The sequence below is a fragment of the Hydractinia symbiolongicarpus genome, chromosome 2, assembly GCF_029227915.1.
Source record: "Hydractinia symbiolongicarpus strain clone_291-10 chromosome 2, HSymV2.1, whole genome shotgun sequence".
Taxonomy (NCBI): Eukaryota; Metazoa; Cnidaria; class Hydrozoa; order Anthoathecata; family Hydractiniidae; genus Hydractinia; species Hydractinia symbiolongicarpus.
Genome location: NC_079876.1, coordinates 28,885,750 through 28,911,335, shown reverse-complemented (window position 1 = coordinate 28,911,335; position 25,586 = coordinate 28,885,750). Strand labels below are relative to the sequence as shown.

At 32.8% G+C, this 25,586-nt stretch overlaps 3 protein-coding genes across 3 annotated transcripts; 1 reads left to right on the top strand and 2 right to left on the bottom strand.

Annotated features, from left to right (window-relative positions):
• Positions 1 to 2,168: 2,168 nt before the first annotated feature.
• On the top strand, positions 2,169 to 8,460 carry LOC130630540 (uncharacterized). Its single transcript, XM_057444067.1, has 10 exons — positions 2,169 to 2,310; positions 2,695 to 2,722; positions 3,872 to 4,029; positions 4,628 to 4,875; positions 5,142 to 5,209; positions 5,674 to 5,750; positions 6,546 to 6,646; positions 7,016 to 7,116; positions 7,631 to 7,978; positions 8,118 to 8,460. Exons 1-10 carry the CDS (start codon positions 2,209 to 2,211, stop codon positions 8,222 to 8,224), a joined length of 1,338 nt encoding a protein of 445 aa, XP_057300050.1. The 5' UTR covers positions 2,169 to 2,208; the 3' UTR covers positions 8,225 to 8,460.
• Positions 8,461 to 8,613: 153 nt separating this feature from the next.
• Positions 8,614 to 12,676, bottom strand: LOC130630541 (uncharacterized). The gene is made up of 3 exons (XM_057444069.1): positions 12,431 to 12,676; positions 11,325 to 11,723; positions 8,614 to 10,136 (listed from the first exon to the last, which is right to left on the bottom strand). The coding sequence occupies exons 1-3, from the start codon at positions 12,483 to 12,485 to the stop codon at positions 9,877 to 9,879; spliced, it is 714 nt and encodes a 237-aa protein (XP_057300052.1). The 5' UTR covers positions 12,486 to 12,676; the 3' UTR covers positions 8,614 to 9,876.
• A 10,140-nt stretch (positions 12,677 to 22,816) lies between these two features.
• Positions 22,817 to 24,295, bottom strand: LOC130627610 (uncharacterized). Its single transcript, XM_057441395.1, has 2 exons — positions 24,004 to 24,295; positions 22,817 to 23,783 (listed from the first exon to the last, which is right to left on the bottom strand). Exons 1-2 carry the CDS (start codon positions 24,166 to 24,168, stop codon positions 23,628 to 23,630), a joined length of 321 nt encoding a protein of 106 aa, XP_057297378.1. The 5' UTR covers positions 24,169 to 24,295; the 3' UTR covers positions 22,817 to 23,627.
• Between the last annotated feature and the right edge of the window lie 1,291 nt (positions 24,296 to 25,586).

Genomic DNA, 25,586 nt, shown 5'->3' with positions numbered 1-25,586 from the left:
AAAAGTATGCGACATAGATCTACTTGATGCAGAGTTTAACAGCCAGGATCTAAAGCACATTTATCTAAACAACGTTGTTTACATGCTGCGATTTGTGGTCGAAGTTTTGATTCTGAGGCAGGAGGGATGACGCTGGCTGCTGTGTTGCTGCTTTAAATCCTGTTTAATTTATTTTAAACAGTATACCTATAACAAATCATAGTTTTTATACCACCCAGCTATTCTATTTTATTTCTTTACTTGAGTTTGCTAGCTAAACTTATTTAAAGGCTACTGTGGTTTATTTTTAGTTAGCTTTTAGCTAGCTTACTACTATATTCGTTTAAACGGTAAACTGTGTATAACACCTGAAAAGCTTTAAAATTATTACTTAATAAAGCAGTTCGTCACTCTAGCTAAACTCTATGTTATATTGGTACATTTTAACCCTATTCGGTCCGGGGTTTTTCGAACATACTATGACCGGGGGGGGGCGGATTCCGCCCCCCCCTCAATAACTTTTCATAGGGTTGTTTAAATTGAATCAAACTTGGCACACTTATAGTACGTCATAAAAGGAACAAAATGGCGCTAAAAAAAATTTGCTTGCGTCAGCACATTTTCTGTGACGTCATCAAAAGCTTGAAAATTGGTAAAAATGCCACTATCTGCTTAAAATGTAATTACTTTTGTTCTAGAGCGAATTTTTACATTCTGTTTGAAGTTTCTGAAAGCTAAATAAAAGTTATTTAACATATTTTCCGGTTTTTACATGGATCGGATGAAAAATTGCCAAAAATTGCCCGAAAATCCGTTTTTTTCCGATTTTCGGGTAAAATCCGACAAAATCGGGAAATCGGATTAGTCACGTGTTCAAAATATTCAAAATGATTCTTCTTGATGAAACAAAGTTATGTTGCAAGTTTTAAGTTCTAAGGATAATCCTAACAGGAGTTATTATATTTTCCCCATTATAAGGATTTCATAGAGATTTTTAGGGGTAGTTTCGAGTAATGGCCAATATCAAAGCCTCTGAAAGGTATGGGACCTAAAAAATTAGCATGCAGGTGTCTAATAGATAAATGTTGAAACTCAGTAAGTATCATAGCCATATAACAAAGCAATCAGGAGTTATTAAAAAAAAACCGTCAGGGGGGGCGGAATCCGCCCCCCCCCGGACCGAATAGGGTTAAAGGTTTATTACAAACATGCCAAATGCTTGAAAATTAATACTTTTTATATATAGCTAGTCATAAAAATGACTATTTAAATAAGATATAGCCAGCAGCCGTAGATTAGTGGTTATAGCTCTCGTACTCTGTGCGGGAGACCGTGGTTCGATTCCTCTTCATGGCGATTCAACATGAACAAGTGAATGTTACCATAGCCCTGGGTTAACCCAAGCCATGTGAGGGAAAATGGGCAGATGGCACACTGTGTGGACTGTTGAATGTTGCCGGGAGTTGTCTAGTAGAGCACAGGCCCTAATTGGGTCTGCGTAGCTCAAAATCAGCATTAAATACTTTAAGACTCTCCATCTAAGCCGTGGCCCCTCCTGGAAATAATAGACAAGGTATATCTCTCAATATTTGTGAGGCTAGCCATTATGCACATCTATCTATCAGAAATTGTTGTACATAATCAAAAAATGAAACAACTAAGTATAAAATATAACAAAAGTGAGTCTAAATGTTCCTTAACTTTATGGAACTTTATTCTGAATATACATTTACAGAAAGCCTACCCTATATACCTTACAAATGCTTCCCAGCAATACATACAAGTATACTTAATTCAAATTTCACGAGTTAGTGGTTAAAAATCTAAACACGACGTTCACAGAGTCACCTCTTCATAAGTATAGGCTGAATTTTTCACAGTCTTTTTTTTCTAACTTTAAACCTGACATATTTTGTAATTTTAGGTGAGTTTTTGCTGGTTTAGCTTTAGTTTAATTTAGATCTTGTAGCTCTTGCTTAATCAAGCTTCTTCTGTGACGGTTTGACAGTGAAACGGTGTTTTCGGGAGAATATTTGGGCTAAACTGTTGTGGAAACTGGGCAAAATTGCTGGCTTAAGTGCAATTATTATGTGCTGAAGGATCAAGTGGAATTAAAGCAACAAAAATTTTTAAAAATGTTTAAATGAGGTTAGGGGTGACCACAGAGCAAAAACTTTTAAACCATTCTCCTATTGATTTGTTTAACTTAATTTCTAGTTTAGAAGTAAAATGTCAAGAAAAATATCACATGATACTACAAGGAAAACTTATATCTCTGATGATTTCCGTTCCATTCTAAAAGATACTGAGAAAAATATTTCATCAATAAAGGTATGCATGTTTAAATATATATGTAATCTTATGTAAGCAGATTTCAGTTTGCAAAAGGTGATATATGTAAAACAGCATAAAACCAACTAAAGCCAAAACTACATTTGCAATTTGATATTCTCTTATAGATGTCATCTGTCTTTCAAGAAATATAAAATGCAATATAAAAAGGTTGGGCAAGCAATTGAATGTGTCCACAGGCCACCAACTAGTTTGTTTATAACTATTCTTATAAAATTATCCAATGTTTCCTACATGAACCATCTTTCCTTCAGATTTAAGAAATATTAGTTATTTTTCAGCTCCATTCAAGAATATAACTCAAAGCTTAAAAATATTTGCAGTTACAATATATATGTGTATTTTATGGATGCTTTATTTTAGAGTAAGTTAGAAGATAGGCCAAGCAGAGGTAAGTGGTGTTATTATTATTATTATTATTATTTAAATTTTGTTTTCTTAAATTAAAGAATGATAAATTAATGCATCACTGTGTTTGTTTGCACTTTTGTTTTTATTTATAAATTGTTAATATATAATATATATGTGTGTTTTATTGTTTTGCTAATAAAATACAAAACTGTTTCTTTAACCAATCAAATTTTAAAGAAAATTGTTTCAGTCCGAAATAAGTATGAACTTCTTTCGCCAAAAATATACATGCATGCAATTTATTATTTCAAGAGTTATGAAGAGCTATGTATCACTGGTTTGCTCTTTTTAATAACAAGTGCAGTTACAAAATATAAAAAGTAACAATGTTATAAATTACCTTGCAGAATTGAATATAGAATTCTAGAAAGTTATAATTACGAAGATTGGATTGTTGACAAATAAGATATACAACACACAGATTAGATAATTAGTAATTTAACTATTTTTTTAATTGATGTTGTTCTGTTTAAAAATAATAATATAGATTCAATGACTTAAGAAAAACTCGTTTAACAGTGAAATGCAATCATTGAATTCATCTTTTGAAAAGTTAATTAACCTCTAGTTCTTGTTTTGTTACACCTAGTAAACTAAATTTGAAGGTTATTTTAAAATTAAACATGTTTAAACGACCTAAAAATTGTTAAGAACTGCTCTCAAACATCCGCACAATAGTCACCATTACAACTTTTTAATAAAAACAAACATGTGTAGCGGCAAAAAAATGTTACAATAGTTTAGATCCCCCTAATCTCTACAGCTATTGCACAATAGACACTATTAGAAACTATACTATAAGGTGGCATATTTCTAAAGTAACTATATGCTTTTTAACACCCTCTATTACTGTATCCTCACCTTGTGACTGGTCCAGCTTTAATGGTACCCAAATAAAATGTTGGGTTCAAGGCTTTTACGGAGATATGTTCAACATGATATAGACAGAAATTATGGAGGTGTGGTATTAATAGAACCTTAAGAATCTCAAACTTTAGAAGAGGTTAGCTAATGCATCACACACTAAAACACTTTCGTGGTGGTTTTTGCCACACATGTAACAAACTTTTCTTGAAAAAGCTGAGGGTTCATTCTTTTGTTTGAATGTCACAACCTTTTTATTTTTTAGATGTAATGACATCATATCTTTCTACACCACTAAGGGGAAATGAAAAGAAATATGAACGACTTAAATATAGTCCAAGACAAAATCATTCGCCAAGATCTCAAACATCAGAGACTAGTTTAGTTACGTCGTTATTTCAAAGAATGGAGATGCAGGCAAAGGTAACAGGGTTTTTGTTCAATAATCCTGGAGTCATGGAACTTTATATACCCCATAAAAATTCTGTATTTTTTTTGTTGGTCGTGAGATTGCTACTGTTATCTATGATGCAAATTTGATAAAAATTCTTATAATGTAGCTACATATATGACATGATATTTTCAACACCCCGTGGAGCCTCTTTCCTAGAAAAATTCATATAAAAGTTATATATAAAGTTGTATATATTTACTAAAAGGGTGCCTTAAATATGCATAAACAACTTTTGATAGTTTCATTTGTCAAGCCTAAAAGATAAAATCAGAAAATTAAGGAATTGACTATGTATGTTCAATTGTGAAGTTTCATATATAGATTGAGTCATTGGGAAGGAGTTTTTTTAATTTATCTCCATGGATGAAAGGACGTTTCTTGTGATTCAATATGTAAATTACCTTCGTATATTGCATAAAACTTATTTCGATTTTATGTAAATGCCGGAAAAGGTTTGGCAAAAAAATGTAAGAAAACTCTCAGAAGTACAAACAAAATGAGTTTCATTTGTGAGAGTCAGTGTTTTTTAAATGTTGGTAGATATTTAATTTTACTGTGTAATTTTAGACAATAGCACATTTGAGTGAAACTGTCCAAGTGCAATCAGATGAGATTCGAAAACTGAAAGATCGTCAGAATGATTTAGAAAATCGCATCAGAGGCAGTAGTAACTTTAACATTGACCGAAAGATGGAATCGCTACAAAGAGAACTGCAAAGTGAAATTGACAGCTTGCGTACCATGTTGAATAATAATTATGGAAAACATAATTCAACCTACAATGAGCATTATTTTTCCAGAGACATCCAAGTGCAGTAATTGATTAGTTTTTTTGATATTTTTTATAAGACACACATGCCTCAGTGCTTTACATGGAATCAACCTTGAAAATATGTTTGTTGCCGACAATGCCAGTTGTGAAAAATCATAAAAATCAATTATATATCTACTTTTTTGTTGATGGTGTTGTTAAGGCGTGCCTGCTGGTTCCTATTCTACATGTTGATGTTTGATTCCCACTGAAACAATAAAACAAAGTAACACATTTTTTAATTTAATTTTCTCTTTCTTCTTTCATCAGGAAGAGAATGATTGAAGATGAGACAGATTCCATACGAAGAGAAGTTGATAGTTTGAAGCAGCGCATAAGTATGTGGATCTTTTAAGTGTCTCTCATTGGATGATGGTCAAAGATTCTCTCAGTTACATTCATATAACTAAAAGCACCTCTCATGATCTAAGACTTCAAGTGGATTAATTTTCGCGAATTTTGAGATTTCTTGTCAGTTTCGCGAAAATTAGTTCCTGCTAAAATTATTTGGAAAAAGCGAGAATTAATTTCTGCGAAATTTGGATTTATTTTCCTTTTTGAAAAACGATTTATACTATAATATTTTTCTTCTGATTTACTTAGAACTATATATAATTTACTTCAACAATCTTTATTTTATGTCTCAAGCCTTAATAAATAAAATTAGAATTTTGCAAAATTTTATTCTTGCGAAATATTGGGACTTGTCAACTTCGCAAAAATTAGTTCTTGTGGAAATTAAATTTGATTTCGTGAAAATTATTCCCTTAAAATATTTAACTAATTGCTGATTTGTTTTCAGTGAAGATTGAGTCTGACCTTCATATATCAATACGCGACAGTCGTGAATATGAACGGAAATTTAAAAGTGTGGAAAGGGTATGTTGTTTATCTATTATTAATAGTTAAATTTTCAGTTGACTGTGTTTGTGTAGTTCAGTAATTAGAACTTAATTCCAGAGGTTAAATTTCAGTGTAGTAAATCGCTATTTTGCATGATTGGTCCCACCAAGTTCACAGCATATAGCTAGTCTAATATACTTCCAAGATGGTCGATGGTCAGACAACTGTCATATACCTGACTTTTGAAACAATGACAGAGATTGATCAGGTTGATCAATAGTCCTGGAAAGTTTTGGAACTTTATAGTCCCTATAAAAGTTTGATTTATAAGTTTTTTTTAAATTCTTTTTTTTTAATGTTGCGTGATCGCTAGTCTTATATATTTAAGACTAGTCGATGGCCTGTGGAAAACCCACGGGTTCGCCCGTATTGCATGCTTCTCGCTACTTTCGTTACCATTTTGCGTGACAGACACCTCGTGAAGCTTTTTTTATTAACACAGGGACTTACACCCATCCATGAACTAATTATTTTAATTAGTTCATGGATTACCTCTATTTGTTTCTTAAAAAAGATTATCTCACCGGTCAGAAGTAAAGTACTAAAGTTTAATGATATCTACGTGCCATATGTATGTAGAAATATATTATGCTTTATAATTAATAAGTTATAGGTTGATAACAAAACTGTTCTATCTTTTATAATAAAGCAATATGCTTAACATGTTGAAAAATACTCCTAACTTTTCATTTTTGGTTCGGTGACCACCATATTTGTTTATGATCATTGATGTAAGGATGTGTGTAAAGACATCACTTTTTGTTTTGCTAGGATGTGTCCCTTGTGAATGACAGCCAGCGACAGTTGAAAAGGGTCGGAGATAGAAGAGAGGAGGAGTTGGGATACTTAAGGAGAGAGTTGCAGGAGATAAGGTCAGTGTGTGTTACGGTTAGTGCATGTGAAACACGTTTCGAAAATAAAAATAAAAATGGCGCAAAGAATACCCGTCAGTTATTCTGGCAATCGCTGTGAACCATTTTTATAAGATTTGAGTTCCAAACTTAAACATGGAAGACATATAAAGACTGCTAAAAATTCACATTTTTCACGGCGTCGTTAAATTATAAGAAAAAAAATAGTGTCAAAATTTTCTGTAAACAAACCAGAATTTCACGAGAATTGCTTTATTGGTGTTAAGCGAATAACGAGTTTTCAAGTAATTTTTGCGAAAATTATTTTTCGCGAAATTTAATTCCATTAAGATTCCATGGCGGATTTTTTTACAATTTTCATTTGTTCAGTAACACTGTGGTGGATTTAAACCGTGAAAGCTACAGATCTAATCAAGATTCAAAATTGAAGTTTAAAAGCAGAAAGCAGACACCGTACAGTCGATTTGATGGTAAGATATTGTTTATTCTGCGGAAGTGTTAAAAGTGGAGAATTGAATTGAATGTTCTTGAAGTATTTTGCTCGAGGAACTATTGATTGGCTTTTATAAACTTTTGTATAAGTGTTTGTTATAAGGGGCTGGGGTGAAATATCGTTGAAGAACTTTAGGAAAGCTATTTCAGAAATAGAAATGGTAACTGAAATTGTAGACAACTTTATCGTTGAAAAAACTTTAGACAAGCTTTTTTGGAAATCAAAATGATAGCTAAAATTGTAAACAACTTACTAAAACATATTCGGGCAAAAGACAGGAGTATATGTACTGTTAGGCGTTTTTTAGATCCCTTATAACACATTAGAACTTATGTGTTTTTTAACGAACGTTCACGTGCAACACTGGGTCTTAAAATCCTTATGAAATTTCTGTAACTGTGACATAATTAAAAAAAAAATACTTTGATAGTAACCTGAATGTATTTAATGGTGTTCTTCTCAAATTTATTGCAAAACTCTTTTATTTTTAGATGATGATTGGTTAAAAAATGATGACGATCATGTTAGCCCTTATGGCGCAAGAAAAAAATATTCATCCAGCTACCTTGAGGATAATTCTTTGTTGGAGAGTAGTAAGAAGAAAAGTTCAACTTATTTGGATGATAGTCAGTTGTTGACTGCCTTGTCATATAGTAGTGATTTGGATCTATCTTTGGAAAGTTTAGAAGGCAGGGGTAAAAAAGCCAATAGCGGGAAGCTCATTGAGGATGATTTTGCCACTCAACTTGCTCGTTTGGACATGCAAAGCAAATATCTGGAAGAGGATGGAGACTTAATGAATTCTGAAGAATTGGTAAAAGATACGAAAAATAATACGGGTGATTGGTTTGTTCGTTTCATTTGTTTGTTCGTTTCATTTGTTTGCTTGTTTTTGTTGCTTACTTGCTTACTTGCTTGTTAAGACTGACTCACCTTAAGCATGGCGTCATAAAACATTGAATTAATCTCGCATTTTAGACACATTTCACGATAGTATCGCCGAGAGAAATGACAATGTCGACGACCTGTCATTAAACTTGACGTTAGATGACGATGATTCAGTGTCGAAGCCTTCACGTAAGTAAAAAGAGAAACATTCGAAAAACAAATGGTGACGAAACTATTATATTGTCTTTAAATTCTAAGAAAATTTATTCAGGAATTTTATGCTTGCAAGAAGTAGGACATGTTGTTACAAAGTATTGTAAAGTTAGATGTATATATTGTTTTTATGTGTTTGTTTTGCCTAATTTTTATTTCCTTTTTGTTATTGAATTTTTGAAAAGACAAATGTTGTTGATAGCTGCATACGGATGGTAAATCTAACTCTCAAAGATATGTTTACAATTTTCCTCTTGTAGGACTTTTGTGTGGTTTAGTGAAATTTGAGACGGAAAGAATAAGTACAAGTTATTGGATGGTACAGAGTGCGTTATGACATATATTTGTTTGAGTTAGGCGAGAAAAATAACTAATCAAAAAACATCAGAAGGAGAAAAATGTGTCATATTGTACGAAGTATTGTGCGATAACCAGGTTTTCCTTAGTACGAAAAATCTCAAAACTTGATTCCAAAATGAAAGTACGAAAAAATAAATTCAAACAGTTAATAACGCATGACAATAAATAAATTAAAAAACACAGAAAACAAACAATAAAAGTTAATTTACTGTGAATATTACGTAGTTCGCGTATGTTGCTTTATCACGGAAAATCTTTCTTTATATATGCACTGTTTTTCCCTTGCTATATCTAGACTCCTACTAATCTCCTCTTAGTCAACCACGTTGAAAATATTCTTATTGCTAATGATAACTGGACGGTGGACTGTGAAGACCTTAACTGTATGTATAGGCTATTAATATTCCTTGGGAGGGATAAACCACCTTAAATAACTTTCGAAAGGTTATGTCAAATTTTCTACGAACACGTTATTCCTACTGAACAGTATCAGTCGGATGGATTGGTTTGCACGTGAAAAACGTTAAGGGAGCGAGATCCCTTCAGGTAGCTACATAGTTGCTAGAAATTCGTGAATCTAGTAATAATTTAAACCATCAATTCGTCTATTTTATATTTATATATTTATTTATATCGGTGTCATTTATACAAAATTAGTTTATCGTATTTTCAAATTTTTAAGGTTTTAAATGTTTATAGATTTTAATTTCATTTTAGTGATCAAAAAACTGTTAGGATTTTTCTTTGTTTTGATTCAAAGTTTTATATCGACATTCTCACATATAAACACCTATCGCTTAAAAACTATATCTACTGGTAGCAAAAATAATAAACAAACACATGTTAGACATATTAAATGTCATTAGCAAGTGTCATGAGTGTATGAGAGGCTTTTGTCGTGTAAATTCGGCCTTTAGCCTCAGGACATTAACATCTAATTGTAATCTTTTTGTCTACAATGTTCAAACGCATCAGCCTGTTGACATTTGTTGATGACAGCTGGCGGGTTTTATTATGCTTCGAAATATTTAAAATTATCTAAAGTCACGCGAAGTGCTCTTTAAAGAATATTCTCTAGACCTTTTTCTCTATGTGCCATTACAATTTAAAATGCCTCTTTTGGATACCATTGCAATTCAGTCTTGATTGGATACCATTATGGTTCTGCCTAGTTTGGATACTACTGCAATTCAGTCCTAATTGAATAACATTATGATTCCGCCTCGTTTGGAAACCATTGCAGCCAAGGTTCCTTGGTGATTTGACTGTTTTTTAGTTACAGTTCACCTTCGCAGCTTATGCTACCTTTTTTCTCTTCGAGCTGTATATGAAAAGATGCTGTCTTTTCTGAAGTCGAGTCTTTTTGCGTTACTTCTGGTGGGTTTTTTTCTAGCACATTGTCGCCGACGCCGACAGTTTGCGCCGTCTGACGTGCTTTCCAGCAGCATACCGAACAGGCGAATATTATAACCAACGGTAGGAAAGTGGCTACAAAGATTTTTACTATATTAAGTTTCCTTGATTTCTCCAGGACACCTAAAATAAAAAATGTACAACGTGAAGAAAGTTTCGCAATAACCTACGTTATGGTAACGCCTACAATTCCAGACATTTTTTTTGGAAAAAGGATGTCTTTTCTCGAAATGGTCAAACGGCGTAACTAAGCCCAGTAACTAACGCATCAAAAATTTGCTAGCTGCACTTTCTACAATGCCGCGTTATGGAAAAATCAGGTCCCGGGAAAGGTGGGAAAAATCGAGGAATTTGGGTGTGCAGACGTCAGCAAAAATGAGTACTACAAGATTTTAGATCAAACTAAATAAGCTAAAATCCGAAGACGCGCTGTGAATATTTGTACACTTTGTTTGACAAGTTCAAGGGAGAATTTTTTTTTTTTTGAAAAATAGTAAATTTACATGATGTCCCATTTTAAGATTTGTACATTTTCCACACCTGATTAAAAAAATGACTTTGCATTTTTATAAAAAACAACTAAGGTGGAGAATGATGAAAAGTCTTGAGAGACTGAAATCAAGGCTACAATCATGGACAAGTCAATTGTGGACAATGCTCTTCCCCCTTCCTTAAACAAAGTTGACTAAATTTTACATCAACCTTGTTTTGGGGCGGGGGCGGGCGGAGGTGTTATTACATTTTTTTTTGCTGTCTACAATGCTTTGTCCATGATTGTGGGGTAAGGCTAAAATTTTTTAAAATTTGAATATTGCTTTCAGCTGATTTTCCCTTTTTGCAGTTGAAGCTATATTAATAAAAGGAATATAAAAAACAAATTCCAGACCGACTACTCTGTCACACAGCGAGAGCCATTTTTTTAAGCGTGGATCACAAATAAAGTCTAGCTGACACTACTATTGATATAAACCTTCACAGTTTTTTTTCAAACCATAGTTTTTCTAATTCAACAAAATTTTCTTATAAAAAATATTTTCACTGAATTTGGTCGATAGGATATAAAAATCCTTCCGTCTTGCTATTTTTGTGTTTCGTTCGAAAGTGTTTTCGTTCACGTGAAGTCAATAAATTTCTCTTGAGTACAAATATGCATGATCTCGACCATGGGGTCCTTTTTTTAAAAGATGACGTTTATTAAAGGGTGGGGGTAAAGCAAAGTTGTCGCAGGTTAAGGGAAGGGAAAGGGGTCAAAAATTTTGGAAATGGTTGACGTCATTTGTAAACAATATCTTATAACCTGACTCCACATACCTTTTAAAATAATAATCGCCACATCTTCATCTGTACGAACAATGCCGTCGTTTAAGTTGCGAAAAAACCCCGTCAACACAAACGTCAGATTTCGATTCTCCTTCAACCGTCGTATTTCTAGCTCATACACTTTATCTCTTAAACTCGTCGCGTTGACATGATTAACGTAACATTTTGCTGAAAGTTTTGACTCAAATATTTCGTTACCTTTGGATGTTACGAGGGCGATTGGGTATGATGTCACAACCAGTGTGTCTCCCTGCTCTCGCCGGAGATATACATGGGTGTTGACAAGTATTTCGTTTTTACTTGGTATGATATTCCACTTAACAGTGGCACCGTTTGCATTTTCTTTAATGTTTCTTGCATCTTTCGTGACGTTGCCACATAAGACTAGATCTAAACAAATACACAATATTGCATTGGTTTACAATCCTCGTCCCAAACCTCTCCTTGTCATGGAGCAGTGACTTGAACAACTGCATAATTGGGAGGATGAGCGAGAATACGTTAATCTATAATCCGTTAGAAGCACTATAAAAAGGAATTTCCTATTTTCACGTATAAATAAGATTTTTATGGTGTGATATGACAACACAAGCAGTGTATGCAAGAAAAGGAGTTGAAATGCGGATAAGGGACGATCGCATCACGAATGTTTTTCGAAAATGTTTTTCTATCGACCACATTATTATTTTCGCACTTTAGGTTTTAGAGACAACCACATACTGTCTGCCCCTCCGTCTGTTACTACCCAAGAAAGGATTAGGGTAATCTAAGTTCTAATTGAGATTTTCTAATCTTAGGGAATACTTAGAGTAACTTCACGCATATAAAATCATGAACAACACCGACTGCGACCACAGGCTTAACACAAGTTTTCAGTTGGAGGGACGAGAGTGTAAATTTATAGAGACATCGTTTCGTATTGAACTACTAAGGGCAGTTTAAGCTTACTTAGCAGGATTTTTTAAAATTCCCAACCCCTAGATTAGTGGAAATAAAAAGTTCGTAAAATGAAATAAAAATCATATAAATAACAAAATAAATAACAGAAGAAAATAACAGGATGGTGATGAATTATTGTTCACTAAGTTTTGACTTACCTTTAAAGATGTGTAAAAATATCCAACATGCTACCAACGCATAACGTGAAACCATTCTGCAAATTATACCAAATCAATTTATTCCAAATCCTTGGTATGTATAAGTTGTTCTATCATCTCTCCGGGCTAATATCATCCTTTTAAAAGAAGGTCAAAAGTTGATAAGTTTATGTGTTAACTGGATATTTTAAACCACACTATCCTAACTTTTTATTACTTGTATCTATGGTCCCTCAATGCAACTGTGAAGTTATTAAAAATGTCAATAATAAAGGCGTTAATTTCGCATAAATTATGCATGCACAAGTGAGATAAAACTTTATTGCTTCGATATATCAAAAAAGGCTGACACAGCTTCGAAGATAAATAATTTAAAAAAATATTTTCATTAAATAATTTGAATTAACCGAAAAATGAATTGTAGCGCAGGGAGAAACAGCTTTCTTCATTTTTTCAGTTTGTTGCCACAAAATCCTTAATCTTGCTTTTTTTAAGAGATATGAAGTACTAGGAACGAGATCGACTCTATTTGGCTTACATATTTACTAAAATAAAATAACGCATTCTGGTTTCCAGGACTTATTCTCGCTTTGTTATATGTGTGGCTGTGTGATAAAGCGATTAAAAAGCTCTGGGAACGACATTGTTTTCTTTTAATCCACAATTTTTGTCTCACCTTAGGAGAAACAGCCATAAATTTTGCGACGAAATTGAAACAAGGCCATGGATTTCGCTATTCGTATTAAGTTATGCGCGTGAAATAAATGTATTTCGCGCGTTTAAATTTGCGTCAACCTTCCCACAAATAAGTAGAAAATATTCGTAAAAATTCACGTCTTTAAGCAAAGTATAGATGGGTTTCTTTTGTGTGAACTGCAAAATTACATTTTCTAGCGTCTTAATTTTTGCGCAAACAATCTTTATTCCGCTAATGCGCACGTGCAAGAATTACTACATATGAAAATAATTACGATCGAAAATTAATAACAGGACGGATACATACTTGGTTTGTTACAAAAATGGAGCGTGTTGTTATGAAATTTCTGTAAAGTAGAAGCCTGACCTTGTTACGGGAATATGATAAATTAAACTTCTTACAATACAACATTACAGTTCCCGAGTGTTATGCATAATAACACTAACCCTAAACCAAACCGAGACCAAACCGAGAACAAACCGAGGCCAAACCGAGAATGATTAAAACAACAGGTAGTATTCACAATTCAGAGATTTATCATACACCCCTGTCACATCCTGCTCACAATTTAATGTATCATATTCCCTTCAGTGCTATCTATTTCATGGTTCCTTTAAGAAAAATCTAACATTGTTTACAGTCTTCAATTAACAGATGTTGCTCCAAACTTTTCTGTGATGTACTCGGCTAAAGAAAACACACGTCCAAGCGATTAGAAACGAACAAATAAGTAATAAAGTTTCTGGCTGGTCTTAAAATATCATGTATAAGATATAGATGGTGGATACTTCATCCTCTGTAGTTTTTTTCATTAGAAATAAGTATATGAATATAAAATTTAACAAAGATTCGTTTGTACACTCAAGACAGCCTTCGTTAAAAATAAACAACACAGGGAATATAGGCGGTTGAAAACACAATAAAATATAGACTGGTTCTGTTTTTCTCTCCTTGAAAAACAGGAACAATATAAGCGAACATAACGCCATATTGAATATACTTCATTGGAGATACCTTATTGAAGGATGCACTCACCCAGGGTGCTTTCCAATGAAGGAGGCATTTCTACAAACGAGTTTAAATATACTCTCTTTCCGAAACAAAAAAGCGTATCAACAGAAAGTATTACACATTATCTAAAATAGGAATAAAACAAATCTACACCAGAAGTAAACATTTCGCTCTACGTATCCACAAAAAGTTTGCAGACGTTTTAATTATATTTGTAAGCATCCCATCGAACGTTAAACAAAAAAATAAATTGTATGTACGCAACGTCTTTCATATTTTAGATTCTTAAACTTCCACTGCGACCTGTTATTAAAACTTCATCATTTCCGTGTTTTTAATTGATATATTATTCATTGTACTTTTGGATATTCCCATGTCGGTAGATTCTAATAATGAAAGAATAGAAACACGTTTTTGACACTTTGACAGAGAAATCATCTTTTGGTCTTAAACAGTGTACACTTTTTATATAAGCAACAACCCAACCTAAAATAGTAAAAAAAAATGGGAATGTAAAAACAAAATAGAAATGATAATAGTTCCCGCGTTTTTTCAAGTGATATAAGCTTCAAAAAATCTTAAAAAATAATTCTTACAACCTCGTTACCAGGGTTTTTTGCCTTTTTAACATCGAGGCGGGCAAGCTAGGCTAGCGGCTTTAGCATAGGCAACAAGCCCCGGGGACGAAGATGTTAATTTTCATTGACAAACTTACCGAAATTTAAAAACATGTAAAGTTTTTGTGTTTTAAAGGTAATATTGAACAAGCAAAAAGTAAGGAGCAGTTGAGCTGTAAAATAAAGACAAAAAAAGCAACATTTTAAGTCTCAGTTAGAATTTAGAGTTCCTTATCAAACAGCCTGCATTGGTGATAAAATAATTGCTTAAGTACGAAGTTGGTAAATGGGGTTTTAGAGAACTTATTTCGTTTTTTTTTGAGAAAGATAATTATCATAAAATTGAGGCATATAATTGAGTCAACCTTGATCCCAGTTTTCTTTTCGCATAACAGAAAGCTAAAAAGAAGCTCTGTGAACGAGAGTAGGAGAAACTTATCAAACATTAATACTTTAGTTAAACTAAGTTTATGGCTATTAAAATTATTTTTTGTTAAACTTTTTTTTATGTTCCGACAGTTGTTCCAGGTAACCGAGTGAAAATAGCCAATAGCTGATAGTACTGCTATTCAATCCTATTCGTCCCGTCTCCTTTCCCGTTTTCCGTTTTCTTACTTTCGATTTGATTGGTTGAAGGGACAACACCGCGCTCCATTAATGAACTACAAAATTTAACCGTATTTATACTGGTGTTTTGGGTGTCTAATGTTTTAAGGTGGAAGGGGGATGGTAAATCACATATTGTAACTTTTCAATGACTCAAATTTTGTTAATGATTAACGGGGATAAAATCTGTTTTTTTGTTTTGTTTTGTTTGCTGTTGTTGTGATGCTGTGACGTCATTAATTTGCTAAGAACAGGCGTCATTAACGTTGACTATTTTAAATCGATTGGATTGCTTATTGTGAAGTTTCTACGTTGTAATCTTTTTAATACATTACCCTTCCCTTAATACAGAATTGTTAATGAAAAAGATGTTAAAAAATCCGAATTCTTTTCCTGGAATAACTTTCAACAACACTGTTGTTATTGCAACACCCAAAATAAGATTTTGATTTCTTTAATAGAAAGTTGCCAGATAGAGATAAATAAATATTTTTATAGCCAAATTCAGCCTTATTGTGTGCTATTTTATTGGGGTGTTATTTTATTGGGGCGCTATTTTATTGAGCGCTATTTATTGGCCACTATTTTAGAAGTTAGAATAAAACAAAGTGAGTTGGTAACGGAATCCAGCAACTCACCGACACCTCTTCCACAACCTCACAATTCCAGTATAAATAGAATTATAGTTCATTAACTTAAGAAAAACAAAAGTATATTTATTTCTTTTTTTTAGAGTATATTTAACATTACATAGAAAATATAAAGTGAAGAAAAGATAAAAAAAGTTAAAAAATTCAAGTAAACTATAAGCTTATACGACAAGTTCGAATAACTAATAGTTTCTTTCACGTTTTCTTGCTTCCTATTTATTTAAACATGGTAGCATCCTTATTTCTTTCATTTCGTTTGCGTTCACAATGTTTTTTAACACGAACTTCCTTTGCGCCATAGTATATGCAACAAGCTATTTGTTCAACTGTCTCGTATTTAGAACAATCAATAGATCTATTTCCCTGAAATACACAATATATCAGTAATATTGAGAACTGAGAAAACAAACAACAACAACAACAACATCAAAGACAACAACACAACAAAAACAAAAACAACAACAGCAACAACAACAACAACAATAACAAAGACAACAACAAAAACCACAACAACAAAGTCAACAACAGCAGCAACAACAACAACACAACAAAAACAACAACAACAACAAAGACCTACTTTTTCTTCTTTTGCTGCACTCACTAACAAACATACCATACAAAACAAAATTACTTTAGCAGCAATCATTGTAGCGATACAGTTATGGACAAATTAAGTTTATAAGTTACTATATATCTTCTTGGTAGATAAATGCAAGTAAACTTCCATGCATGTTATTTTATATGCTTGTATTAATAATAAACTGTCAAGATGAGTTCTTTTCTTGATAGAAGTAGGTTTGTAAGACTGGACCATGTCTCCTGGAAAACGCCTTAAAACAACGCCCCAAGACTAACATATATTGGATGAGTAACCATATTACTATGCGTTGATTGAAGTGTATTAGCAATTTTTGGCTTGTCTTATATGTTAGGGGTTGTGACCATACATTGATGGATGTGTATAAGTAGTTTCTGGTTTCTTATGTCTTTTGATGTCCTTGAAATCAATCTAAACTAATATAACACATATGATCAGTAAAATACACGAAAAACATATCAGGTCAGTCAAATACACGAAAAACACATAAGGTCAGTAAAATACACGAAAAACACATAATGTCAGTAAAACACACGAAAAACACATAATGTCAGTAAAATACACGAAAAACACATAATGTCAGTAAAACACACGAAAAACACATAATGTCAGTAAAACACACGAAAAACACATAAGGTCAGTAAAATACACGAAAAACACATAATGTCAGTAAAACACACGAAAAACACATAATGTCAGTAAAATACACGAAAAACACATAATGTCAGTAAAACACACGAAAAACACATAATGTCAGTAAAACACACGAAAAACACATAAGGTCAGTAAAATACACGAAAAACACATAATGTCAGTAAAATACACGAAAAACATATCAGGTCAGTCAAATACACGAAAAACACATAATGTCAGTAAAACACACGAAAAACACATAATGTCAGTAAAATACACGAAAAACACATAATGTCAGTAAAACACACGAAAAACACATAATGTCAGTAAAATACACGAAAAACACATAATGTCAGTAAAACACACGAAAAACACATAATGTCAGTAAAACACACGAAAAACACATAAGGTCAGTAAAATACACGAAAAACACATAATGTCAGTAAAACACACGAAAAACACATAAGGTCAGTAAAATACACGAAAAACACATAAGGTCAGTAAAATACACGAAAAACACATAATGTCAGTAAAATACACGAAAAACACATAATGTCAGTAAAACACACGAAAAACACATAATGTCAGTAAAATACACGAAAAACACATAATGTCAGTAAAATACACGAAAAACACATAATGTCAGTAAAACACACGAAAAACACATAATGTCAGTAAAATACACGAAAAACACATAAGGTCAGTAAAATACACGAAAAACACATAATGTCAGTAAAACACACGAAAAACACATAATGTCAGTAAAATACACGAAAAACACATAATGTCAGTAAAACACACGAAAAACACATAATGTCAGTAAAACACACTAAAAGCACATAATGTCAGTAAAACACACGAAAAACACATAATGTCAGTAAAACACACGAAAAACACATAATGTCAGTAAAATACACGAAAAACACATAATGTCAGTAAAACACACGAAAAACACATAATGTCAGTAAAATACACGAAAAGCACATAATGTCAGTAAAATACACGAAAAGCACATGTCAGTAAAACACACGAAAAGCACAATTGGACAGTAAAATACACGAAAAACACATAAGGTCAGTAAAACACACGAAAAACACATAATGTCAGTAAAATACACGAAAAACACATAAGGTCAGTAAAATACACGAAAAACACATAATGTCAGTAAAACACACGAAAAACACATAAGGTCAGTAAAATACACGAAAAACACATAATGTCAGTAAAATACACGAAAAACACATAAGGTCAGTAAAATACACGAAAAACACATAATGTCAGTAAAATACACGAAAAACACACAAGGTCAGTAAAACACACGAAAAACACATGTCAGTAAAATACACGAAAAGCACAATTGGACAGTAAAATACACGAAAAACACATAAGGTCAGTAAAACACACGAAAAACACATAAGGTCAGTAAAACACACGAAAAACACATAAGATCAGTAAAATACACGAAAAACACAATAGGACAGTAAAATACACGAAAATTACACAAGGTCAGTAAAATACACAAGAACCACATAATACATTTAAGCCAAAATGGATATGCATTGTTTTGAAAACTTTTAACGATCGGTACAAAAAACAAATAATGAGCAAATTTTGACCGAATTTTTTGAGTGACCAATCATTTTTACCGCATAATCATTTTTACCGCATAATCATTTTTACCGACTTTATGCTTTTTTATTCCCCTTTTTAGCACATTTTTAGTTAAGATTGATATTTAGAATTTGTAAAGTTTTTTTGCATATTTTTTTAAACTCGACAAGTATTAAATTTTCTTAAAGTGAATAATATTTTTACAGACTAACAATTAATTTTTATTCGACTTTTTACCGTTTCAGGATAAATATTTTTAACGAAATACTATTAAAACAAAACGAGCCAGTAAAATTCAAATATAAATATGTATATTTATACTTTCAATGTAAATTTTTTTATCAAATGCCGCGCATACTGTAATTAAACCCTTAAACAACGGGTCTGAGATATGACCAGGAAAAAATTGGACAAGAACAGCCCCACTGTTGGACCGTCATAACTCCTGAGGGCGAAGTTGTCATGAAAAGTGGTCTAAATGTTGTAGAAAAAGGATGAATGACTACTCAGCGGTGTTATACATGGACGATCTAGTTCCTGTGGCTCAAATATTGGGAAGCTGTTATTTGTTGACTGAAATAAGAAGGGTCTTTTCAAATACGCGAAGCACCACGAGGGTTGAAGAGCTTATTCATTAGGATGAAACTCATACTTGCAACATTTTATGGACTGTAATATAATAATAAGTAATAAAATAATAAAACACATGAAGTCAGTAAAATACACAGATTGTCAGTTGTCCGCAAGTGTTTTTTAGGAAGAGAATGAATTGGACTATACAGCAGTACTAAACATGAACCATTTAGGGCTTGTGCTCAAATGTTGGGAAGCTGATTATTTGATGAGTGAAATAAGAAGAATCTTTTCAATAACGCGGCGCCCCACAAGGGTTAATAAATTGTCAGGGTTTGATTAATTCTCGGAGGATTCCTCCTAGATTATATTGATGGAGGTGATTTGTCATGTTTTTTGGCGTCGCTTTGTTTTAAAATTAATGATTGTTTGTAATTTATTGCATCTTGTCATTCCTTGACATGTACTGTAACATAACTTCTTGGTAGGACCAAGAAGTTATGAATGAGAAACATACATAGATTATATATTGGTTATATAACAGTAAAGCTGACAACATTGTTGCAAAATAAACAAAAAAGCAACCCTGCCGTTAGTACGTATTAGGAAATTTAAGATTCTTACACAGTTTTGGACATAAGTGTTAGAAATCTCTTAGAATTGGACCTTTTTTAAGAGTTATTGATGTAATATGTCATTTAAAACCGAGGAAGTTTGCAGGTGGAAGATCTTAAATGAATATCTAAATACAACATGAGAACAACGAGGAAATCCGCAGTAAACTGAAGTGTATTGGGTAACTCTTATTTACGACATTATTACAATTTTGCAGCTCGCAAAATCTTCGAAATCTATATTATAATACCCGTATACGTCTGTCCGTCTGTCACGCAAAATAATAGCTTAGCTGCGCAAGTATAAAAAGGACGAGCGAACCCGTGGATTCTTCCACGGGCTAACGACTAGTATCCATAGAAAGATTAAATAAGTTGTGGTGAATTTTCACTTTGAAGTCGACCGTTGAGAAGCATTCATTAATTTTGCAGGCGGGTCGCTTTAAGATTTTGTAGCATGCAGAATGCATCTCTGCCATAAAATTTGGCTCAACAACATTTTGTGCAATATTACAGTGCAGGATTCCAATTGTTAATAAAGCAGGACAAGGACAGGTTCATTATATTTCTTATAGTTGGGTATGATAAAGTATGTCTATTTCACTGAAAATTCAAAACTCAGTCATGCGACAATTTATTAAAATTAAAAAGTTCCAAAACTTCAGGAAACAATAGATAATTTTTTTTATATATATATAATGATTACATTAAAAACACAAAAATCACAAACACAATTATTTACAAAGAAACTCTTGCTTTTTAACTTTATAAATCGCGTAAACTTTGTTTAAGGCAATTTAAGTTTCCACAACAAGAATAGTAATAATCACATTTTGTTGTTTTTTTTAAACATGGCGGCTTTTGTATTTCTTTCAACTAGTCTACGACATTGCAGTCAATGTTTTTTGCATTCAGATCCTCCCCTACATTTCGCGCAGCACGAAATCTCTTCCGGTTTCACATAGTATTGTGTAAAACTGGCTATTGCAATGTCCTAAAATCAACATAAACTTTATCTATAAATAAGTACAGCGAATGCATGGGAAAAATAACAACAACAACAAAAATATCAGCAGCATAAACAACAACCTACCTTTCCCACTGTGACTGCATACACTGGCAAACAAACCATACAAAACAAAATTACAATTGCAGCAACCATTGTAGTGATACAGCTATGGACAAAGTTATTTTTTTAGTTACTATATCTTCTTGGTAGCTGTACAAGTTGTAAAATTTCAATGCATCTTATATTCATTTATTTTCTATTTTTGCATCGATAATAACTAGGTGTAAGCATAACATGATGGTATTCAACCTCGTTCCCAGAGAATTTTGCCTTGTTGATAAAGCTGATAGCGGCGAAAATTGTTGCCCACTCCGAAATAACGGCTCAGGGACCACAAGACCCTGGGGACGAGGATGGATGGAATTGTATTAGTACCACTTGGTTTGTCGACCTGTATATGACTAGTTTATATGAAACGGCTTGGTGTTGGTTACACCTATGGAGAACAGTGTATATAAAACAATTGTTTTTTATTTTTATTGTTATTTACTGCAATTTAATTGGTTAGCCAATTTCTTTGGCTTTAGAATTTAGGTGTGCTTTTTTAGCATGTACTCAGATATACTTTAAAACTGGCACGCTTTCTCATAACACCTAAGGGATAAACTATGTGAAAGATTATTTAAAAGAAAGATTATTCCTATATCATTTGTAGCTTACCTTATGGAAATATTTACGAAACTAAACCTATAATTATATTTTTAGAAAAATCTTCTGCTTCGCGGGGGTATTGGACATTTGGACGGGGGTACGTTTTTTGATTTTAAAAACGGTTGACTTTCTTGTAAGAGTATTGCTTAATCTTATATTAATTTTATACATATTTATTTATATAATTTATATAATATATATAATTTATTTAGTTACTAGGTAATTATGAGAGGTTTTTTAGGAGATATACACGTGCTAGGATTAAATTACAGACCAGAAGATATCTTCTTTCACGGAAATATCAATTTTGATTATATTGATGTCTTTACATTTTTTTTCACCTTGATCATTTTCAAAGGCAACATTGTGGATACGTAATACATGTTTAATGAGATAAGGGCTCATATTGCTTGAGAAAACAGATCCTTAAGTTTTTACCATACATTAAAATCAAAAACGACCCAATGTTGTCATTGATGTTTTTGTTTGCATGAAACTTCTCGATAAGTCTAGCAAGAATTAATACCATAGTAAATGGAAATTATATAAAGAAATGTGACAAATGGTTAATTTTGACGACATTGATACCCACATACGTTTGATACCTATTCTAGTTGCTATACAAGGTGTTAAATACAAGTGAGTTTATATTCATCTTACCTTATATGTTTGTATCAAGAATGAACTGTCAGGGTGTGACCAATAATAAATGGAGACATATTAATATTACTTGAATTGTCACGTCTTTTGATGTTGCGTTGTATACAACGAATACCAATACTACATACTGAAAACGCCTTTAAGTGCCACCCTGTGCTTTGTATGTCTAACCTCATTCTCATTTTTCTTTCTTCTATTTAAAAGACTAGTTGGTGGCCCCTGGATAATTCCACAGATTCGCCCGTCCTTTTTTTACCGCATATCGTGCGTTTCGCTACAGCAGTTGCCATTTTGCGTGACATACAGACGTATACGAGTATTGTAATATAGACTAATCGGTCATTTTTCCACGGGGTCGCCCGTCCTTTATATATCGCATTTCGTGCTTCCGTAACAGGACGTGACTTTCGGACAGACAGAGACGGAATACGGCTATTATTAAAAAGACTAGTCGTTGCCCGTGGAAAAATCCACGGGTTCGCCCCTCCTTTAAATTTACCCGTCGCAACAAAGTGGATAAAAATATATCGCATTTGATATTCGTGTTTCCGTAACATCATTTTCTAACTCAGCGGGGGTCCGCGCAGAGAAAGACAGACGGAATACGGCTTTTATTATAGAGATTAGCCGACAACCCGCGGTTTCATTTCTTGCAACATCTCTCACTGTTTACTTCTTCAAAAGAGAGAAAGTGCTTCTAATACTTCTCATGATAAGCGTTTTGTTTCCTAAAATTCTTTTTTTCAAAATCTTAAAATTATTGACTTTTGTTAAAAAGGTGTGGATGTTATCTAGATAAACTTATTGCAGGCCTTCTGTGATTTTAAGATATTACCATTCATAATTTGCATTTCAAGTAGATTATGTTTATTCCTTGCAACCTATGAAATCAATAAAGTTCGCATACCTGTACTCTTGTTTAACTCACAGGTTAATCTCCCTTCACTGACAATGATTTTCTTCAGGCCAAGTTCACACAGTTATTGTTGCGTTTAAGTTCGGTAAGTGTAGCCACCGTACTAGTTTTATAAATAAAAATCTAAAATTGCTGTCACCAACACGTTAGTAACATTGTATTGAAGTTAACCAAACAACAAGATAAAAACAAAATTTGTGTTTCATAGAGTATTTTAATTTAACATAGATAGTGAAATGGTAAACAAAACATGGATAATTAGAAACTGTTGCACCACAAAATCAAACGACTTCACATGTTCCATGCTCCATTTTCGTTACTTGCATCCAACTTATTTGAACACGGCTTACATTTTTTAACTACGCATTCGATATCTCCTTCACAAGAATAGCAACAATCGCGTAGATCTTCACACTCAATTGGCTCGCAATAAAGAGATATATTGCACTAAAAATTAAAATGAATCTGGTGAAAAGTAAGATAATAACAAACCAACAAAAACAACAACAAAATCAACAAAAACAACAACAAAAGCAACAACAAAAACCAACGCAACAAAAACCATTACAACAACAGCAAAAACAACAATAACAACAAAAACCACAACAACAGAGTCAACAACAAGGCAACAAAAACAACAACAACAACAACATCAACAAAAACCTACCTTTTTTTCCTTTGCTGCGCATACTAATAAACATACCATACAAAACAAAATTACTTTAGCAGGAATCATTGTAGTGATACAGTTATAAACAAAGTTTTTTTTTCTAGTCGTTATATCTTCTTGGTAGCTGTACAAGCTGTAAAATACAAGTGAGTTCTCATGCATCTTATTTTATATATTTCTATCAAGAATGAACTGCCAGGGTGTGATCATACGTTAATTAAAGCATTAGTAATTCCGGGCTTGCTTTTTTCTTGTTCTCGTTTTATCTAGGATTAACTTGCAATCAGAAAATCAATACATCACAAAATCAATATCATGTAGTCATTGGCCAGTGTAAAATCATCATTCAATATATCACATTTGCTATTTTGACAAAAAAAATTTCGTGTATTCTTAACAAAAAATCGGCTCGTGTGACACAGAATATCTGGGCGGGTATTAAATAACAAACTTCTTTGGAAAAATCCACGGGTTCGCCCGTTCATAAATTTTCACCAATTTACCAACTCAAATGACATATTACTCAATATTGATGAGTCATGTTAAAGTACACCTTTTAAATGGTAAGATATGCAATAATGATTAATCACCGAATATTTTAGCTATAAGGCGTTTCTTTAAGGCGTTTTCCGTAATTTAATCAAAACATCAAAACATGCCAAGCCAAAAATAACTAACATATATACAAACATAAGCATGTGTTAGCTTTGGCGCACACTTCTTTTATACTTCTTTGTTTTTATCTCTATATAAATATATATTTTAAATTTAAGTTGGATCTTTACCATATCTATACAAATCTTAAATATATATTTTGTGGCTTTTAGCTACCTTCGAAAGACCAGGAGGTACTTTCTTTTTATGTTCTAGAATTATCCTAGCTAGCTACAATCGTGGTCACAATATGTTGGGACAAGACAACGAATTTCGAAGTTCGCCACCACAAGTAATTGCGTAGGCTCATTCTATATTATATTCACACATCTTGAATTTGTCAATGTTCAGAGTGGACTTCACTTGTCAATGTTCACAGTGGACTTAGGACTTCGGATTTTAGGTTATTTGGTAAATACGAAATTCTTAAAAAGTGCTATTTGTTGCTGACGCCAGCAAGGCCATTAATCACGAATTTTAGGGCCTTCGTGGTCTTCGACGTGAATTATGTCGGTGTGCGGGCGTGCTAAAGAATGTGACTAGCAGCCTTTTAACACTCTCTGCCTGGCCTGCTTGTGTGCAAAAGTAACGACTTTGCAGCCTGCCGGCTGCAGAGTATTGACTATTTAACTCTTTTGTCCATATTTGGATAATGAGTAAAAACCTGGCTTAGTTTTTTTTGTCCACGATTGTAGTTGGTTAAAATTCAAAATAATTAGCTTTCTAACTAGCCACAGAATTCTTGGAAGCATCTCTGATTCCAATTTTTTGTGATTACTCTGAGAATGTGCACAGGTAGCAGCTTGACACAGCAATTCAAAACTATAAGTGGGCAGCCTGTATTTTTATTTCAATTAAGGCAGGAAAAAAGAAAAGGCAGGTTTTTTAATAACTCCTTATTTGTATCTGACATGTGACAAAATGGT